The sequence below is a fragment of the Struthio camelus genome, chromosome 2, assembly GCF_040807025.1.
Source record: "Struthio camelus isolate bStrCam1 chromosome 2, bStrCam1.hap1, whole genome shotgun sequence".
Taxonomy (NCBI): Eukaryota; Metazoa; Chordata; class Aves; order Struthioniformes; family Struthionidae; genus Struthio; species Struthio camelus.
In genome coordinates this window covers 1,372,476-1,389,780 of record NC_090943.1, presented here as the reverse complement: position 1 = coordinate 1,389,780, position 17,305 = coordinate 1,372,476, and the positions used below count along the sequence as shown (strand labels likewise).

Genomic DNA, 17,305 nt, shown 5'->3' with positions numbered 1-17,305 from the left:
GTGTCCAGTCCTCCTCTATTAAAAATGCCACCTCAGAGCAGCTCTTTCAAGTGTTTGATTCAACCGGGAACGCAAGCACGAGCGATTGTCCGAGCCAGCCCAGCAAGACAGTGGGAAAGCAGGAATTGCAGGAATCCTATTAGGCCTCAAATGCTCTGTCTGATCTTTTCCACGTTCATTAAGCTTTTATAATCTAACACATCATTTTCCAAAGTGCATCACTGAGTGCATTGTAAAGGGTCTTCCCTTACCTGCATTGCTTTGGTATCTCCTACCTCGCCGGCTAACAAGCTGAGGCTTTGTATTTACTCCACTGTAGCTAAGATGGAGCCCCAGAATAGACCAAGTATCACATTAACAGTTTTCAGCCAATCCACAACTCAGACAGAGAGAACAGACGCCAGACAAAGCGGCACAAGTTTTGTACAAAAACCACATTTTTTTTATTTCACAAAATTGGGTGGCTGTGTTGCAGGAATAAAACCGGCCCTATACATAGGATCAGATGAAAAAAAGTCAGAACATGTATTATTTATACAGAAACACAACAGTGTCAAGAATTCAGGTACTCTGTAGGATCATCACTAGTACAGTAAAAAATAGTCTCCATCTGGATCCTTTATATTTGAAGTTGATCACACTAAAAACAACCTGAGGTTATTCTAAACCGGACTACGGTCTGAACCCAAATTCCATGCTCACCCCAAAGACCCTGGAGGGAAAGGGAACATTGGGCACGAATTCCTTGTGAAAGGTGGAAGGCAGGCAGGCCCTGACCGTTCTCTGCTAGGCACTGTGGATTCTTAGAGCTTGACAGTGGAAAGCGTTATTCCTATGCACTGGAAGTAAGGAGGCCACAGACAACTGTTGGAGCATGTAGCTGATGTGCAGACAGCCCAGAAATGGTTATTCCACACACATGCACTCTCAGGACCCGGAAAGTTCAACCGTTAACATGGAGGAGTCAAACACCTGAGTGCTCTTCAAAGCAAACCTTTTTTTTTTTTTTTCTCCTTTTTTTTTTTTTTTTAAGCCTTATAATAAGGGGTTCTACGGGTTTCAGATTGCTTGGGAGATATCTCCCCGGTCAAGCTTTAGAACACCACCCTGCACTCAGTCGCTGAGAGCCACCCTTTAAACGAGCGAGCAGTCTTCAGAGCTTTGGCAAGCAAACCCGTCAAACCCTCTTCTGCTAGGAAGGCGGCAGAGAATCCGAACCATACAGCTGGCAAAGGATCCTTTTGCAGCCGCTAATGACTAGCAAATGAAGCAGTTTTTGGCAGACTGAACATGTCCATATTAGCAGTACTGCACTGGCGGTCTCGAAGAGCGCTCCTGGATTTGCCTGCTGAACCTGTTCCCTTACCCGCAACCCCACAGATAAATGGGCTGATGGAGGTCAGTGAGTGGAAGGTGATGTGTGAACTGAGCTCTCCCACCTCCAATTCCAGAAGAAGCGTACCACGTTCACTGAATCCTGCCCACCTCGGCTGTCTGCAGGAGGTAGTTCTGGCATTCACGCCCCAGCCATCCCAACCCAATCCCGTACGCTAGCACTTCATCGCTACCTACTTTTTTTGTTCATTTTTAAAAAGTAAAAAGTATATGCTCCAAAAAGAGGGACTAAAAATCATGGGTTTTTTTCCTCAGTTGGCTACTGTACCAAGCTACTCAGAGGGAAGGTTCAACTACCACCTTCAAAGGCAAACAAAAAAACAAAGTAAGAACTGGAGCAAGAAAACTCCTACCATTGAGTGGTTTTATTCCAATTGATTCACTCCTGGCTTCATTCACACTGGATCAATATTTTCTTTAATAAGTTAGTGAGGCAGCCCCAGGACTCAGCTACTGTCCTTAATGATCAGATAACTGTAATGAATATGGCTGGCATTCCTGCACCTTCTGTGCTATAGCATGCCCTTATTTTCCTCTTCTGCCTAAACCACTGGTTTGGCATTGATCTTGATGCTTTGAGAACCCAAAACATTAAATCACAGGTGGAGAGGGCATCTGGTACATCCTAAAAACCTCAGTTAATGGCTCTACCTTACAAGCTTTTTCATCTCCCTCAGAGAACCCAAAGCTCAAAGCATCAAGATGAAAGAAAACCAGAGTCAAGCGCACTCTGAAAGGTAAGCTGACCAACGTGGGAAGGACTTCCTGCCAGCAACATGGAGGCATTGCTGGCACCTTTGATCTAAAGACTTTCCAAAGGAATGCCAGCTACTGCCAGGCTAAGAGCAGTGGGGGAGGAGGGGGGGGGAGGGAGGGAGGGAAGATGCTGCGTATGTGCTTGTATACATGTATGTATATGCATACATACACGACAGGGGCAGGCCAACAGGAGGTGAATCTCCAAAGGGAACAGAAGGTAATTGAGGAAATCATTTTTGGTCACCACTATGTTGCTGTAGAAGTTCCTTCTTCCTCGACCGTTTAGGGAGCTGCTGAGGCCGGCAGGGCTCCTGCTGGAGGTGGGGTCACCCCTTCTGCTGGTGGAGGCGGCTGTGCAGGAGGGGGATCTGCAAGAACAACAGAGGGAAACACTGAGCAGAGCCAGGAGGGGCTGAATGCGGTGAAGGAATCCGACGCCAGACTGTCCATACAGCATGGGATACTCGGCTGTGCAAGGGGGAAGCAGGAAGGGCTATTTCAGGCTAGTCCCAGAAATGGCCTTCACCGTGGCTTCCCCTTCCACGTGACGCTCCACTGCATGTTTTATTGGGCTTTTCAACTGCTAAGCACTGCATGGACTCTGTGAAAGAGGAAGAAATACCCCTGTTTTACAGACCAGGGGACTCTCAGGCAGCTCCCCACAGCTAGCAAAGTTCACATCAAGCAACTTTCAGAGCTGGAATTAGCACTGTTCATCTCCCAGCCCCGTGCTCAAGCCATTAGGTTATGGCTCTGGACTATTTAAAATAGATGTAACAATACACTTTATAAACAGAGCCTGCCCTTAAGCGCCAAACACTATATATAGGTTAAAGCAGAGGCATCTGTAGATGTAGCAAGTAGGAGGAAAGAAATGAGGGATTAAAAAGGCCAGCTTTCATGTACACCAAGGAGATGTTAATGGAACATGACCGACCTGTTTAGTAGGGGGTGAAAAAGAGAAATTAAGATAAGGAAAAGCAGATATACAACCTGACAAGATATTCCCAGTGGCAGAGGCTCAAAAAAGCAAAGGAAAACTAAGGGACGCTAAAGAACCAGAAGAGTAAAGAGGACATTTCCGAACAAAAACAGCATCAGAAAAGGTATTTTATGCTTATGCTAGGTAACACCAGTGAGTCAGTACTCCTCAACAATTCCCTTTCAGCTGCAGCCAAGATGGGATAGTTTTTCCCAATTACTTTTTTTTTGCAAGAGATTCTACCAGTGATTACAATTCCTGCCCTGTGCAGTGGCAGTTATGTAGACTAATATCTTGGGGGCTAAGACTGCAGCACTGAAGCAGATCAGCAAGACTGACGCATTTATTAAGGAAGTCATCATTACAGCATATCTTGCACCAACCATTCTAGCTTTTTTGCTTTCTGAGTCTGGCCACGTAGTGGTGCTCACTCAAGTAGCATACACACAGTGGGTACCAACTTCAGGTTTTGGGTTTTTTTTTTTGTTTGTTTTAGGGAGGGGAAGGGAGGAGGGAGGGCCTAGGATGGGAGGCCTGGCATAAATCAGCTGGATTTTCAGAGGTGGACATACGCACGTTACATAAGGAACATTCCTATATACCTTTTGCTTCTTTCTAATTAGGATCTCCTCTTTTAAATTGCACAACGCTAAGTTTTCACTAAGGTACTGTTGAACTGAATTATATTCTGATCTCAACTATTTGAGGATTTAACTATAGTTAATTCTTGAACCCCGTACATGCATTACTTCAGATTAACTTGAGAGAGGTTTTTAATGATGACCACAAAGCCTTAAAGAGTCATTATATTAAAAAAAAAAAAAAAAAGGGGGGGGGTGTTATAAATAAAGCACAACAGAATATGTTTGCCTGCCCAGAAGGGAGACATGCACATGTCTGACACCAATCTTTGGCGGCCAAGATGCACGGATCTCATTTCTACAGCAGATAAAGGGGTTTCAATCAACTACAATGACTTTTCCAGCAACAAGCCAAGCAGCGGAGAAGTCACACTAGGCATACTCAGATCCTTACTGCTGGAGATGCACTTACACATGCCATTTGGAGCTGCTAGAGGAACACGCGGTCCAATTAGGTTTCCTGACATCGGTGACATGCCAGGTGGAGGAGGACCGCTACCGGCAGGATGGATGTTGGCTGACACACTTGGCATCATCCGGCCTGGCATGGGCTGTCCAGGTATCATCGAACCTGGCCCTGGCATTTGACCTGCAAGAGCATTAAAAAGACACAGTAATGAGACTCACTTGAAACACGAGTGATCAGAAGAGAAAAAAACAGAGTCTAGTTGTTCTCTAAGCAGTGAGAAAAAACTGACAGTTCTGCACCAGAGCCAGCTCCATACATGCTCTGAATGCCACCTGAGCCCACCCCAAAGGAAATGCCTTTTCATCCCCATCGTCAATACATTCTCTTCAAGAACAACTGCTGGGCCCTCGTAATCTCAAGAATACCAGCACAAGTAGCAACTGGGAGACCATACTCAAAGTCAAAACTCACTGTCTAATGAAGCCTTAGTAAAGGGACCCGTGTTAGCAATCTAAATGGAGCTGCGGGAAACAAACCACCCTGGAAGAACGAGGCAAATTAACAGAGCACTCGATGAAAAAGAGCAGCCACAAAGCCTAGCGGATTAATTTAATGGGAGAACTGAAATCATACAGCTGAAAATCAGACTACAGATATTTCCCCTCTTAAAAAAGAGCAACATTCTGATGTGAGGGAGGATTCCAATAAGTCTTCCTTACATACCAACTTGGCAAAAGACCTTTACGTTTTAGCAGCATAAAGGAAGTGTTAGAATTCCGTAGTTTTGGACATGTACAAATTGCTGATTGATGTTTCAAGACCTCATTTGAAGAGATTATTTTGCATAATCCAATTACATTTACTTTCACAAGAATCCCTGCGTGCACACGCATACATAAAGGTACGGTATTTTAGTTAGGAAAGCAGTTATTAGGCATGGATTGCAACGGCTTGCTTTAGAAAACCTCACTGCACCTCAAACCCCAGGCAATTATGTGAAATAAAGTGTGATGACAGAAGCCTCAAACAGAAAAGGCTCTGAGAACATACATAAAAAGTATCACAGCAGTTCAAGCCAAGAAAGGGCAAGCTCTGCATTAGGGACTGAGTCAATACTTTGGCACAAACACTATTAACTCTTATTTATGCTCAGCGTTTGAATAAGACCTTTCAGTGAGTTTTTATTGACGTCTGTTACTTCCATTTCTAGGTTTTTGAAGACTGCTAGGAACTTGAATGCTGGCGGCACCCTGGCAGCACCGCTTGGCTTTCAGGAAACCACGCTAGCTCACAAGCTATCGACTGACACAGGTAGGTGACAGCTCTTAACGTGCCTCCTCTGCTCAGAAGTAGGGCTGTCTGGAGCCTAAGATATAGCTTACTCAAAGAGGAAATAGTGGGTCGGTCTATGTCTTTATGACGGGGAATTAATGACCGAGAAGAATGATGATCTGCACCTAAAAGAAAAAACAACCTCTGGTTCCCAAAAGTAACCCCTGCTCTTTGGGAGCTGCCATTGCGTGGCCACGCTGATGGGATTCGGCACCTCTAGCACTGAGCTGCAACGCTGCCCCGGAATGCTGCCCGCAGTAGAGAGCCTGCATGGACACCCCTGCCTGTGGGCCGCTCTCACAGAGGTGGAGTCCATCAGCCATCCATCCCAAATCCTCCTCCATCACTGTCCTTCTGCAGAAACGGGGAGAATAGAGGAAGCAGTGCAGAACACTTCAAGCATGCAGGACTAACTGTCCAACGCTAGTCATAAAGGAAAAAAATGCCACAGAAACAGATGAACAACTTGCTCCACTTTCTCAGCGTTGGGTGCCTGGGCTAACCATGCAAGTGTCACCTACTCAGCCACTCTCCTCCAGAAGATGCATGTTGTAAGTATGTAAAGCACTTGGCTGCTGGTGTCCTGGAACTACAGGCAGTAACCTGCTCTTTGAGATAGACAGACAAGCAATCTCGCAAAAAGGCAAGGCAGCATCATAGGCGTCCCTCATCCCCAGCCTGTAACAATCCTAGCGCAAAGGAACCCAACGCTCCACAGCATCCTGGCTTTACACAGCCCTACAGCTCTGTGGCAGAGGGGCTGGACCACCTGAACAGAAATCCACAGGACACCTGCAGAACTGGACTGTGAGAACAATCTTGGATGGAGCTCCTAGTCATGCAAGCAAGAGGCCCACGGGCAAACCTGATGCTACTCGATCACGGGAGCAAGACCACTGTATCTGCAAGCAGCAAATATGAAGCCCTATAGAAACACCATTTTTTCCCCCAAACATTTACACGGGAAAAGAACTTTGCAAGTTGGCACACACAGTTGCTGATCAGTGGCTGCAGGGCACATCACGGCATTTCCACCACTATGTATTAAAGAGTAGCAGCAGCCAACCAGAAAAGCTGCAGAGATTTGAGCCTCTAATCCCCTCCTTTGTAAAGGAGGATAGGTGTTTCAAAGAACCCCATCTTGGAGCCCTCACTGCTCCAGGCAACAGCCTAAAGAAGAGAAGAAAGGTGGGACTCTTCCTAAGAACAGAGGTAGCATGCCTTCATGGGTAACTCAAGGTCACCAAGCCCAGTACACACCAATAAGAGTCCTAGTGTCTGATTCTGGTTTCCCTTCTGTAGGCAAGTTGAGCTGGCAGTCCCTCAGCACGGCCCATTCGCCTTCCTTTGCTCAGTAGCAAGCAGCCAGCAAGAGCACTAAAACATTACCTCGGTCCCAGAACTGCAAAATATTTCAGACTGGAGGGACCTCAGGAGGTCTCTCATCCAATCTCCTGCTCAAAAGCAGAGCTCAAAGCTCTGCAGTGAGACCAGGTTGCTCAGGGCTTTGTCCAGTCAGGCCTTGAAAACCCCCGGGAACGCAAAATCCCCCTGGGCAGCCTGCTGCACTGCCTGACTGACCTCACAGCCTCCTTATATCCAGCTGGAGCCTCTCCTGTTCCAGGTTATGGCTCTTATCTCTTGTCCTCCCACCATACATCACTGAAGAGCCTGGGTCTGTCTTCTTGATGCCCCCCTCATAGGTAGTGGGGCGCTGCTGTAGGTGCCCCCAAAGCCTCTCTTCTCCAGGCTGAACAAGCCCAGTTCCCTCAGTCTCTTCTTGGGTAAGTGCTCCAGGCCCCTGACCACCTTAGTGACCCTCTACTGAACTTGCTCCAGTTGATCAAGGTCCTTTTTGTACTGGGGGGCCCAGTACTCTAGATGCAGCCCGAGTGCTGAGTGCAGGGCAATAATCACTTCCCTCCATCTCTGCTGGCTGTGCTCCTCTTCACCCAGCCCAAGATGCTGCTGGCCTTGGCTGCTGCCAGGGCACACTGCCAGTTCATGCTCAGCTTGCCGCCCATCAGGACGCCCAGGGCCGCAGAGCTGCTCCCCAGCAGGCAGTCCTCCTCCTGCACTGCTGCACAAGGTTAGTCCTTCCCAGGTGCAGGACTTTGCATCTGTCCTTGTTGAATTTCATAAGGCTTCTGCCAGCCCATTCCTCCAGCCTATCTCAGTCCTCCCGAACGGCAGCCCTGCCCTCAAGCGTATCAACAGATGATGCTCCGATAACTGAAGATTTAAGCAGACAGCGTGAATTTACTGCCATTGGCAACTACTCATCTGTTTTGGTCCAGCTCACCTCGAGACAGGGAGCGGGCAGAAAGAGCGTGGCAGAAGAGGGCAGGCAGCACGAGAACACTGTCACAGGAAGCTACTGCCAGGCAGAGGCTGAGACTTACGGACGCGATAACCCATGAGTATTAGAAGTGAGTCAAGAGCTACAGAATCAGCGCTGACAGAGATGGGCAGCTGGGTTTGCAAACAGTCCCAGAGCTGCCCGTTTGCAGACTCTACACCTCCTCTCCCCAGACCCAGAGGGGGATAATTCAGCATCGGGCAATGCCTGTTACTAAGGGACGTTTTGTAATTGGCTCTGTACTAGCAGTTAGCTTCTAGGGAAATTCAGCTTGCAGCTTCAAGTGGGTGAGTACAGCAGGAAGACGAGAAGCAAGCGTCCCTTCTCCCTTCTGCAAGGCTGCTCACGAGCAGAAATTAAAACAGTGGTACATATGAACTCAACCACCCTCCCTTAACGACTGCAATTCACAAGCAGAGATGCAGATCGGCTCTGAAGCACAGCCCCTTTGAGAACATGGCGGCACAAGGTCAGTTGGTCAAGCTCCAGGAGTCAGGATTTTCCTCTGATTTTCATGAGACAGATGTGGGAATTTCTGATGTGCCTGGTGATGTGTGGTGGCCTGTGGCACTAAAGTCATAGCACATGAAACAGCAGCTTGAGTTTCAGTTACTAAAACTCCTAGTGAGGAAAAAAAAAACGTGTGTGTGTGTGCATCCATCCTGCATCACCAGCAATCTATATCAACATAAAAGAAAATGGGACTGATGCAACGACTTCAGTAACAAGCCTGTTCTCTTCACTTAAGAAATGTCCTGGCAACTTCCAACTCAAAGTAGTTACTTTTCAGGAGTAACATTATATTCCTCTGCTCCATTTATCAGTGCCTCTTCACCTTATACCAAAAAGTCCTCCAAGAGTAGCTGGAATCTTCAGTGGTTGCTTCTGCAAATATAGCCTGTCCCCTGGGACCCAGAACAGCAGCGGCTCGTTTCCTTTCCTAGGTAAGGAGGGATTTGAGCATTCTTCTCCTTGTCCTGATACATTCCATATTCCTGATAAGCTGATTTACTAGTGCGCTCAAGATAATTGTATACCTAAGTCTCTACGCTGAGTCCACTTCTCTGTTTAAAAAAATTAAAGCCCATCGGGATACTTCAGAAAAAGTCCATGTTTTTGTTGAAGTCATTTTAACATGGAGGGAGGGATGAAAGCTTGTTATAGGTCGCAGATCAGAAGAGGTATGGGAAAAGCAATAGGGTAGCACTTGCTGCCTTACCACAGAATTGGAAATTCTTTGCTGCAGGTTAAAAGAAAAAAAGGCGCTTTCACAGAATTCACAACTCTACCATGGAACTCACTAATACAAACCCGCAGAGGCTAGCTCCAGTGCTGGCTACAAATACACTAGTTCAGATAGAACCCTCTAAGTAGTGACTGTCAAAAGCTGGACGGGTATGATTGCGGAAGGCTCGTTCGGTATTTACCCTGTTTCTTACAGTCTTCCCTACGTATCCGCTATCTACGAGATCAGACACAGGCCACGTGGACCTTGGGCTGACCCAGTATATATACGCTTGCATAATCTATTCGAGAAAAGTCAAGTCTGCCAGATAACAGAGCACTGGAGCTGGCATGCCAAGATCTAATACCAGAAACCTGTCCAGATCCAGCGTAGCTCAAACAAGCAAGAGGAGCACTGGAAACTTTGCTTCCTCACGTGTCCTCATCCTCACTCCCTTCCCACAAATGTCCGTACTCTGGAAGGAGAGGGCACAAGAACAGCAGGCACTTGGTCCGTCAAGGCAACATTATTATGCTGTTAAGAACTCTGGCCTGAGCAGATCTTATTTTCTAATGAACACTTACTTAAAACAAAAGAAACAAAACACAAACAAGCAGAGAGAGAAACAACAATCACAGCTAAAAGCATTCAGAAACAAAGGAAGACCAACAGGAGCAGATACCAGGCAACTGAAGCTGCTACTGGCAGTGCTGGCAGAGGCTGAACCTGTGCTAAAATAAGAACTGGCGACAAAGCATGGTCCAAAGGTGTGGAGGGCTTTGTAACAAAAGGGCAAGACATTTTTGCAGGAATGATAGATGTTACTTACCAGCACAAAGAGGGTTGATGGGGAACAAAAAGGTAAAAACTGCAACAGCTGAGAGGAGCATTATCTAGCTCCTGATTTAACTGCAACCAAGTTTCAGCCGATCAGGAAAGCTGGCAACTGACAGATCCGCAGGCCGGGAGCTGCCGCCTGACACAAGGCTGAAACTCTCCAAGCGTAATTTGGTTATTTCCTTTCTAATGCTACAGGTCTGCAAGACAAAGATCCTGTCCACACCCTAAGGAAGTGGCCAACACTGAGAAAAACCTCTTCTGAAGCACCCGAAGCTGGATGAGACTTACTATACGCTGAATGGCTTCACATGAGGTCTTAAGCTCTAACATTGGGCAAGGATTCCTTCAGTGAAAAAAAAGACCTTCAGGCCTGTACTAACACAAATATTAAGTGACTCTGTTCGACATGTTTATAGCCACCACAGTAACAGCTCAAATCACTGTTAAAGACAAATTAAATCAACCTGAAAGTAATTTGCTTCTTTATAAATTCAAATTATGTGTCATCTCGCCAAATCTCCCAACACTGGTGGTTGGGAAGCACTCTGTACCTGACTCAAAGAATCTGTAAAATTTTATTCTCTCAATACTTGGAGATTTAAAAATAAGCGGCACTGCAGTTTTTCCGAAGCTACCCATAAGCTGAGAAGCTTCTCTGTGTTTGAGCGAAGGGTCGGCTGTCTATTCTTTGACTTTCTGATGTAGTATGCAACAACTCTATCTTAAAATTAGCTTAAGGTACTCGCAGAGGAACAATCCTATCACATAACAGAACTCCAAAGTGCTGAAGTTGAGCAGCAATCAAGTAATACCCAACCAAACTGGAATTAAGCACGGGAAAATCAGTAGTACTACTATGGCAAAAATGGAGTGCTATTTCTATAGAGATCATATGCTTTTTCATTTTACAAGAGACACAGCTTCAAGACAGTGGCTGAAGCGTAAAATGTGAAAATGTGACCTACATAAGGGGGAGAGCTCAAAACCAGCAGATGCAGGAAGAGATAAAGCCAAAAGGTTCAACAAAATGAGATTTAGCAGACTAAAAAAAAAAAAAAAAGCCTTTACACGTTAGATTTTTTTGACATTTTCTAATGCACGCTCTGAAGCATTCCACTAGTAACTACAGGACGCTGCATATTCCTGTTATAATGAAACTTAGGAATTGTTTTTAGAGGATGTCCAACGCATTTCTTTACCTTCTTTAAACCAGCCTCTACCTCTATTAAATCAGCCACTTGAGGGGCACTCCAGTGGTAAACAGCTTAAATGTTTTTGTTTTACTGCAGCAGCCAACAGGGCACAAGGCAGAAAGCCTGATGTTGATTCAAACCTTCCTGATCACCTCTCACTGTTTATCACTTAGTGAAAGACAGAAGTTGCATAAGCAGTCAGTGCTAGGTGAGGGGAGGTCCCCCTTTCGGGGCCAGGACTTCAGAAAGGAGCAAAGCAGACTGCACCATGATGTTCCTCGGATCTCTGCCGCGGAGGCATCCTTCCAAAATCTTGCTCTCTTATCACTGAATTGTTTCAAAATCCAGAGACGGGAACAAGCACAGCACCATTTCAGGGAGCTTCGCTGCAGAGCAGCTCTGCAGTATTACAAGACGTGCCCCTTCCTACCACGGCTGGTTTCAGGAGAGCCGGAAATCTATATTGCTAACCAACCTCCAAACACGTCCTTTCTTTCAGCATGTCCTCCCCCTCCACGCGCTGCAGCAAACAATCCCATAGCCAAGGACTGTGAATAATTAACCACAATAACTCATTTAGCATCAAGTCTCGGGAGGGGGGAGGCAGAATTTCCACTTCACTTGCATATTGTATTTCTGTCACTTCCCGCTAGCGTAATTCATTCAGGGCTGAGGATAAAGGCATCGGCACGCTGGAGTCCGATGCCTCTCCCAACACCAGGGCGCACCACACTCGGCCTCGCAGGGCCCTGGCGGGCAGGACACCCACCAGCGGAGGACTCACCATTATTTTTCCACAGCAAAGCACGTACGATGCAAGATGCTTTGTCAAGAAGCTGCAAGCCGCTTAGCGTGCTCGGAAAGGACAACCGTTACGCAGGGCAGCACTGGTAACCTTCAAATATTAATGCACCTTCAATAATACACACTTGTAAGGAGTTAGCAGTTGCGCAAACTCACTGGAGAAGCTCCACAGATATCAAAAAGCCAGTACGACGCCAGTCACGGAAATATTATCCAGCATCCTCAGCGGAATCACCGTCCCTCTAGCTGACTCTTATTTACTGTTCTAGCCCCATAATGCCTTTTGCATGGGCAGGTTTTCATAGGTGATAATGCAGAGGCCAGTAGCTAGCGGAAAGAACTTAAAACCTTCTACCTGCCATAATTACCTGCAGGGCAAAAAGATGCATAAACAGAAATTCCCCCTTCCACAACTGTATAAACAGCTGCCAGCAATAAAACCGCAGTAACGAAACAGAAGTTAATGCTTATATTCTGTTAAAACCCAATTAACCCGACCACCTTTCCATGGAAATATGCATAATAGTCCCCAAACTGCATTTAATAATGTTTGTGTATTACCACCCTAACACTTTACAAACCCACAATTATGCACATATTACGACTTTAAGGATGAATACCACAAAACCATTTACCACTCGTTACTTTGCGTCCCTCTCTTTGTGAGGGCTCCCTGCAAGTTTCCTGCCAGCAAGTGCATTACCTACCATGGCTAAAAAGAGAGCACTCACAGTTCTTGGAAAATATTTACTGGAAGGAAAAATTCAAAATCCTCGTCTTTCCAAAAAGAAAAAAATCCTGGAATCGCAACGAGTCCGACAGGAAAGTAAAGGGTATCAGGTAGCTCAATTTAAAAACACAAATTTTAAGTAATGGATATGTGCAGCGCTTACTTAAAAAGCAACATGCTAAAAATTCTTTGCAGAACATTATTTTGAAAATTTCAGCTATCATCACAAAGTTATGTAAAATTCATTGCGGGGGGGGGGGGGGGGAGACGACCAAAGTTATTCAGCCAGCTGCAGCGGAAGGTGCCCATCCTCACCTCCTACCTCTATTTCTGGTTTGGTTCAGAAACGACACTTACTAGCTGAAAATGCCACTTTGGACAGAGGAGTTGGCGACAGCTATTAATACATATCTCTTGCTCTTCCTCCAAGGATTTCAAAATGTTTCTCATATTTGGCACCACAAGTATCACTTGCGTGAGGCACTTCTGGTTATCCAAACGCTGAGAACAGCACAAGACAAGAAATCAGTAACGTGCCTCAAGCGATACAACCAACAGCAAAGCTGGTAACACAAAGAAAGTGGGAATTTTATTTTCCATTCCCATTACAAGGTTCAGCTTTTCACAATGAAATTGGAATCCCCAACTATATTTTTCTGTTTTAAATGCCTTAATTCCAAGAGGAAGCAGAGAACAGTGTTAAGTTCAGTCAAAACAAAATTAAGAGTTGCGGTAAAGTCGAACATGGGAGAAATGAGCTCTTAGCAGGACATATCTGAAATGGGTGCCTGGGCCTGAGAACAGCAACATACCTTCGGTCATCGAGCTGCCTGGAATCTCATCGCATCCATGCACGGAGAGGTGAAACTAAAGGCAGCTGATCATCTTAACACACAAACCAACTCGAACCGCAGGTTTACAGTGAGAGAAAAGCAACAGGTTCTAGAAAGCAGCCTCATGGCCTGCAACTGATAGACAGCCTGCTTTCAAATGTTTAACTTGGGGAATTCACCAGCAGTTCGCCTTTATGGAAGGGCTTGGCTGATGGGTCTTGATTTCCTTGCAGTCTCTCCCCTCCTGCTGAGCCTACTTGTGACGATGGCCGGCCTTTGGACAAGCTTCAGCTCTCCAGCGCGCCCCAGAAGTTCTGCAGTCCAGCAGAACGAGACAGACCTGGCCACACGGATGAAAAGCAGCTCACTGAAAAGACTAATCCTTGATTGTAGGCTCTTCACCAGCGGTTTCCAAAGACTAACATCTAAGCCATCAAACTTCTGGGGAAAAAGCTGCACCGTTTGGCTTAACTGCTCTGCCCGAGAGCAAAGAACTGCTTTCCACAAGGCTGGTTATTTGTTCTCCTGAATACCAGTGAGCATTACTTTAACGCTTTCTACCTTTTATTGCCATTAGCTCAAAACAAGCCTGCCTAAGCTTTCTTTCAGCTCATTATCAAAGCTGGCAATGCATTTTTCTTACACTGACAAAAGAGCAACTGGTTGGAAAGACGGACATGGAGCACAGTTCAGAATCGCCTTCACTGAAACATGAGCAGACTTGATAAACTGGTAAAATCTGAGCTGCGACACAGGTCAGGAGCAGAAGAGGAACTGTAACACAAGCTGGCCTGAAATGTGCGCTACTGTCCGTGCCCAGGTGCCATTTTGAACGTTTACCCTCAGATTCAGGATTCTGTCTGACCTGATGGACTTCTCTTTAAAATCGTGATAATCTCTTGTCTAACCAGAATATCTTTGCTCCTATTCCGACTTATCCAAAACTGCCTGTGTTGATCGTCTTGTGCTACCATACAAAGGCAGTGAGAGCACCTGCAACATGTAACTGTTTCTATTTAGCCATTTCAAATTTTCAGAGAGTTTAATACGGACCTGAGCGCCCTGCAAATCCTTTTTCAAGAGGTATTTCAGAAGCAGTGCACAAAACACCAGAACAGAGGTTTGGCTTTAGCCAAAACATTCGAGGATAGCAGTGACATCAGCCCATCTCAGCTATACCTCCCCTACTGATAAGGCATTCAGGAGCTAAGTAATAGGCGTAACGTGAATCCTCCCTCTCTCAAAAGCAAAGCAGAAAACTACTGCTCTTGAAAAAGAAAAAACAAAACTGTATTTAGGGTCACCTTCATACTTCAAGTCAATGCACTGGGGATGAACCTGGAGAGAAAGCAGCAAGACTTCCTATCCTCAGTTTAAATTAGACCAGGATTCCTCATCCTGCAGCTGCCGTAACCGGACTGCTCAGGGCCTAACCTCGAAAAATCAGCATTTACAGGGCATGGTCACAGGGAACAACCCTCTGCAGGTGGCTCTTCTGCTGAGCGACCTGAGGCATCGGCCTCGGTCCTGTCTGGGATAGAGCTCCACCCGGGCAAGGGAAGAAAGGACGCTGCATTCTAACCTGGGGCTGACGGCCTTTTTACCAGCTACTCTCTGAATGCAGAAAAGCTGTAAGCAGTTACTACTTTTTCTTCCATTTATAAATGCTTTTTTCAGATCTTTTCACCACTTTGTTTCCTACCATCTCTTCAGTCTTTGTCAATCACTTTTGACGTCCCACCATTCCACTTAGCATCTTGTTCATGGTCTACTGAATCAACAGTTAACACTTTTAGTCATTATTAATAACAGAAAATTGTTTGAAAACCTAGGTAAAGTCCAGAGCTAAAATGATGCAGCTAAACAGGATCCTGCAAATGGCTAATTCCACCTACAGTGTCCCCTCCGGGCCTTGCTGCTTCACTTCCATGCATGGTTATATTTTGAAAACTTTACCACCAGTGGTTCTCAGTTGCTGCTACGTTGTTCTGGGATTTTTCTCTAATGCAAACTGAATGGGTCAGTTCCTCCTGTAGAGCTCTGTTAGATGGACTAAGCAAGCAGCGCGCCGTCTATCAATCTCCAATAGTTTCTTAATACCTGAAGGAATAATTACTCCGAGTTATTAAACACTGAAGTTTCTTCATCTTGGTCACCTTAGGGAAGGCAGGTTGTATTACTGGACAGAAGCAGAGAATCAAGGTAAGGAAACTGTTCATTCTTCTTATGGAAGCATTTCAAATTCCACGCTGGTAAAAGCGGTTTTGAACCTTGAGATTCATCTACGGGACTACCAGAAGCAAAATCCAGTTTACAGAATTCTTCTGCAAGTGCACCTTGGCGCTCTCTAGCGGGGATTACCTCTGCTAGGTGAAATTAATCTGTGCAAACCCTCAAATTTTTGGCACCTCTGCCAAGATTGCTGAAGACTGGTGTGCAGGTATGCAATGACATAACTGATGGCCTAGAGGGGTGACCAATCTTGTTAAGCTCACTGGTTTGTTTCAAAGGATCACAAATCCTGAGTAGCAAGTGAGTAGCAAAAGTTGCTACCGATCTGTGTACGAACGGGTGGCTCTTAAAAGAATTTACTATTAATTCAAGACTTACAGACCCAATAAACACACTGCAATTTCCTTAGGAATGTTCAGGTACGGAAAAATCCATACAACAGGTCACTGGGAAAAGAATACATCACCAAACTCTCCACCAAGCCAGCAGAGTCCTGCTTAAGGACCAAGTGACACACACAGGCAAGGCCAAGGCAGTAACCGTGGGACATCTGGCAGTGATGTCAACAGAACCCTAAAAATCACAGAACCAACCGCCAAGGCAGCTGCTGCTGTTTTATGCAAAGAAACCAGTTTATCGCAACTGTATAACAGCTCTTCTGCCATAAAAATAGTAACTGATCCAATCCAGTAACCCATATCACAGAGCACAGAAATGACTGCTATAACCACACATTTTCTAATCTTGGAACTAATGACTGGCTGTGGAGTTTAGGCAGGTTGCTTAGAAATGTACCAGCGGAGGTGAGTAAGTACAGTCTCTTCCTACAGCAAATAACGGATTTGTGAAATAACTATCAAACCCCAAATTCTATCACTTACAAACCCTATTTGCACTGCCCAGATTCAAGATTTCTCTAGAAACACATTCTCTGATAGCTCAGTTTGTCTTCACCGTTGCTCTGCGCTACCCTATCTTACCTCCGACACCTCACTCTCTGGAGATTTTTGTTGGGATTTGTCCACAGAAAACAGTTGGCTAGACAATGCAAGCTCCACTCAAAAATCATCCCACAGCCCTGCACGCTTGTTTCGAATACTGTAAGCAAACCTGTGCACCACAGCTCCAGGCATCTCATCTGTACCTTGTACAACGACATTAACACCCTTAACGCCCTATCTTCAATTCACTCACCTAATTCATTCTAGAATTGCACCGGTCTTTCAGTCACATCACAGAGATGATTGGGTCATCCTGGGCTCACGTAACACAACTTCTACTCCTTTTTTTTTTTTTTTTTTAACTGACGAGTCCCTTCAAACTACAGCTGAGGGGACTCTTCCACTCCAATGCATGTTCTTCGACTTTGAAATCTTGTATTTCATCCCATTTCTATCATTCTAATTCTTAAGATACCTTTCCTCTTTCCTACTTGGATCTGCTACTGATACAATTTGGTTAGTCAAAGTTGGAAGTCGTTATCAGTACGAAACTGCTTTTGGTGACAAAGTCACTAATGAAGATAAGGTCAGTCTCAAAACCAGTCCCTGAAGCACATTACCTTTCAGTCT

At 45.6% G+C, this 17,305-nt stretch overlaps 1 protein-coding gene across 2 annotated transcripts in view; it reads right to left on the bottom strand.

Moving 5' to 3' along the window:
- Nucleotides 1-422: 422 nt before the first annotated feature.
- The window catches only part of SMARCC1 (SWI/SNF related BAF chromatin remodeling complex subunit C1), a 106,799-nt gene continuing 89,916 nt past the window's right edge, over nucleotides 423-17,305 (bottom strand). For both annotated transcript variants that reach the window (XM_068933981.1, XM_009684134.2), the window contains exons 27-28: nucleotides 4,190-4,366; nucleotides 423-2,522 (exon numbers count right to left, since the gene is read on the bottom strand). In XM_068933981.1, the coding sequence (XP_068790082.1) occupies nucleotides 2,437-2,522; nucleotides 4,190-4,366 (263 nt within the window). In that variant the 3' untranslated portion in view covers nucleotides 423-2,436. The remainder of the gene's footprint in view (nucleotides 2,523-4,189; nucleotides 4,367-17,305) is intronic.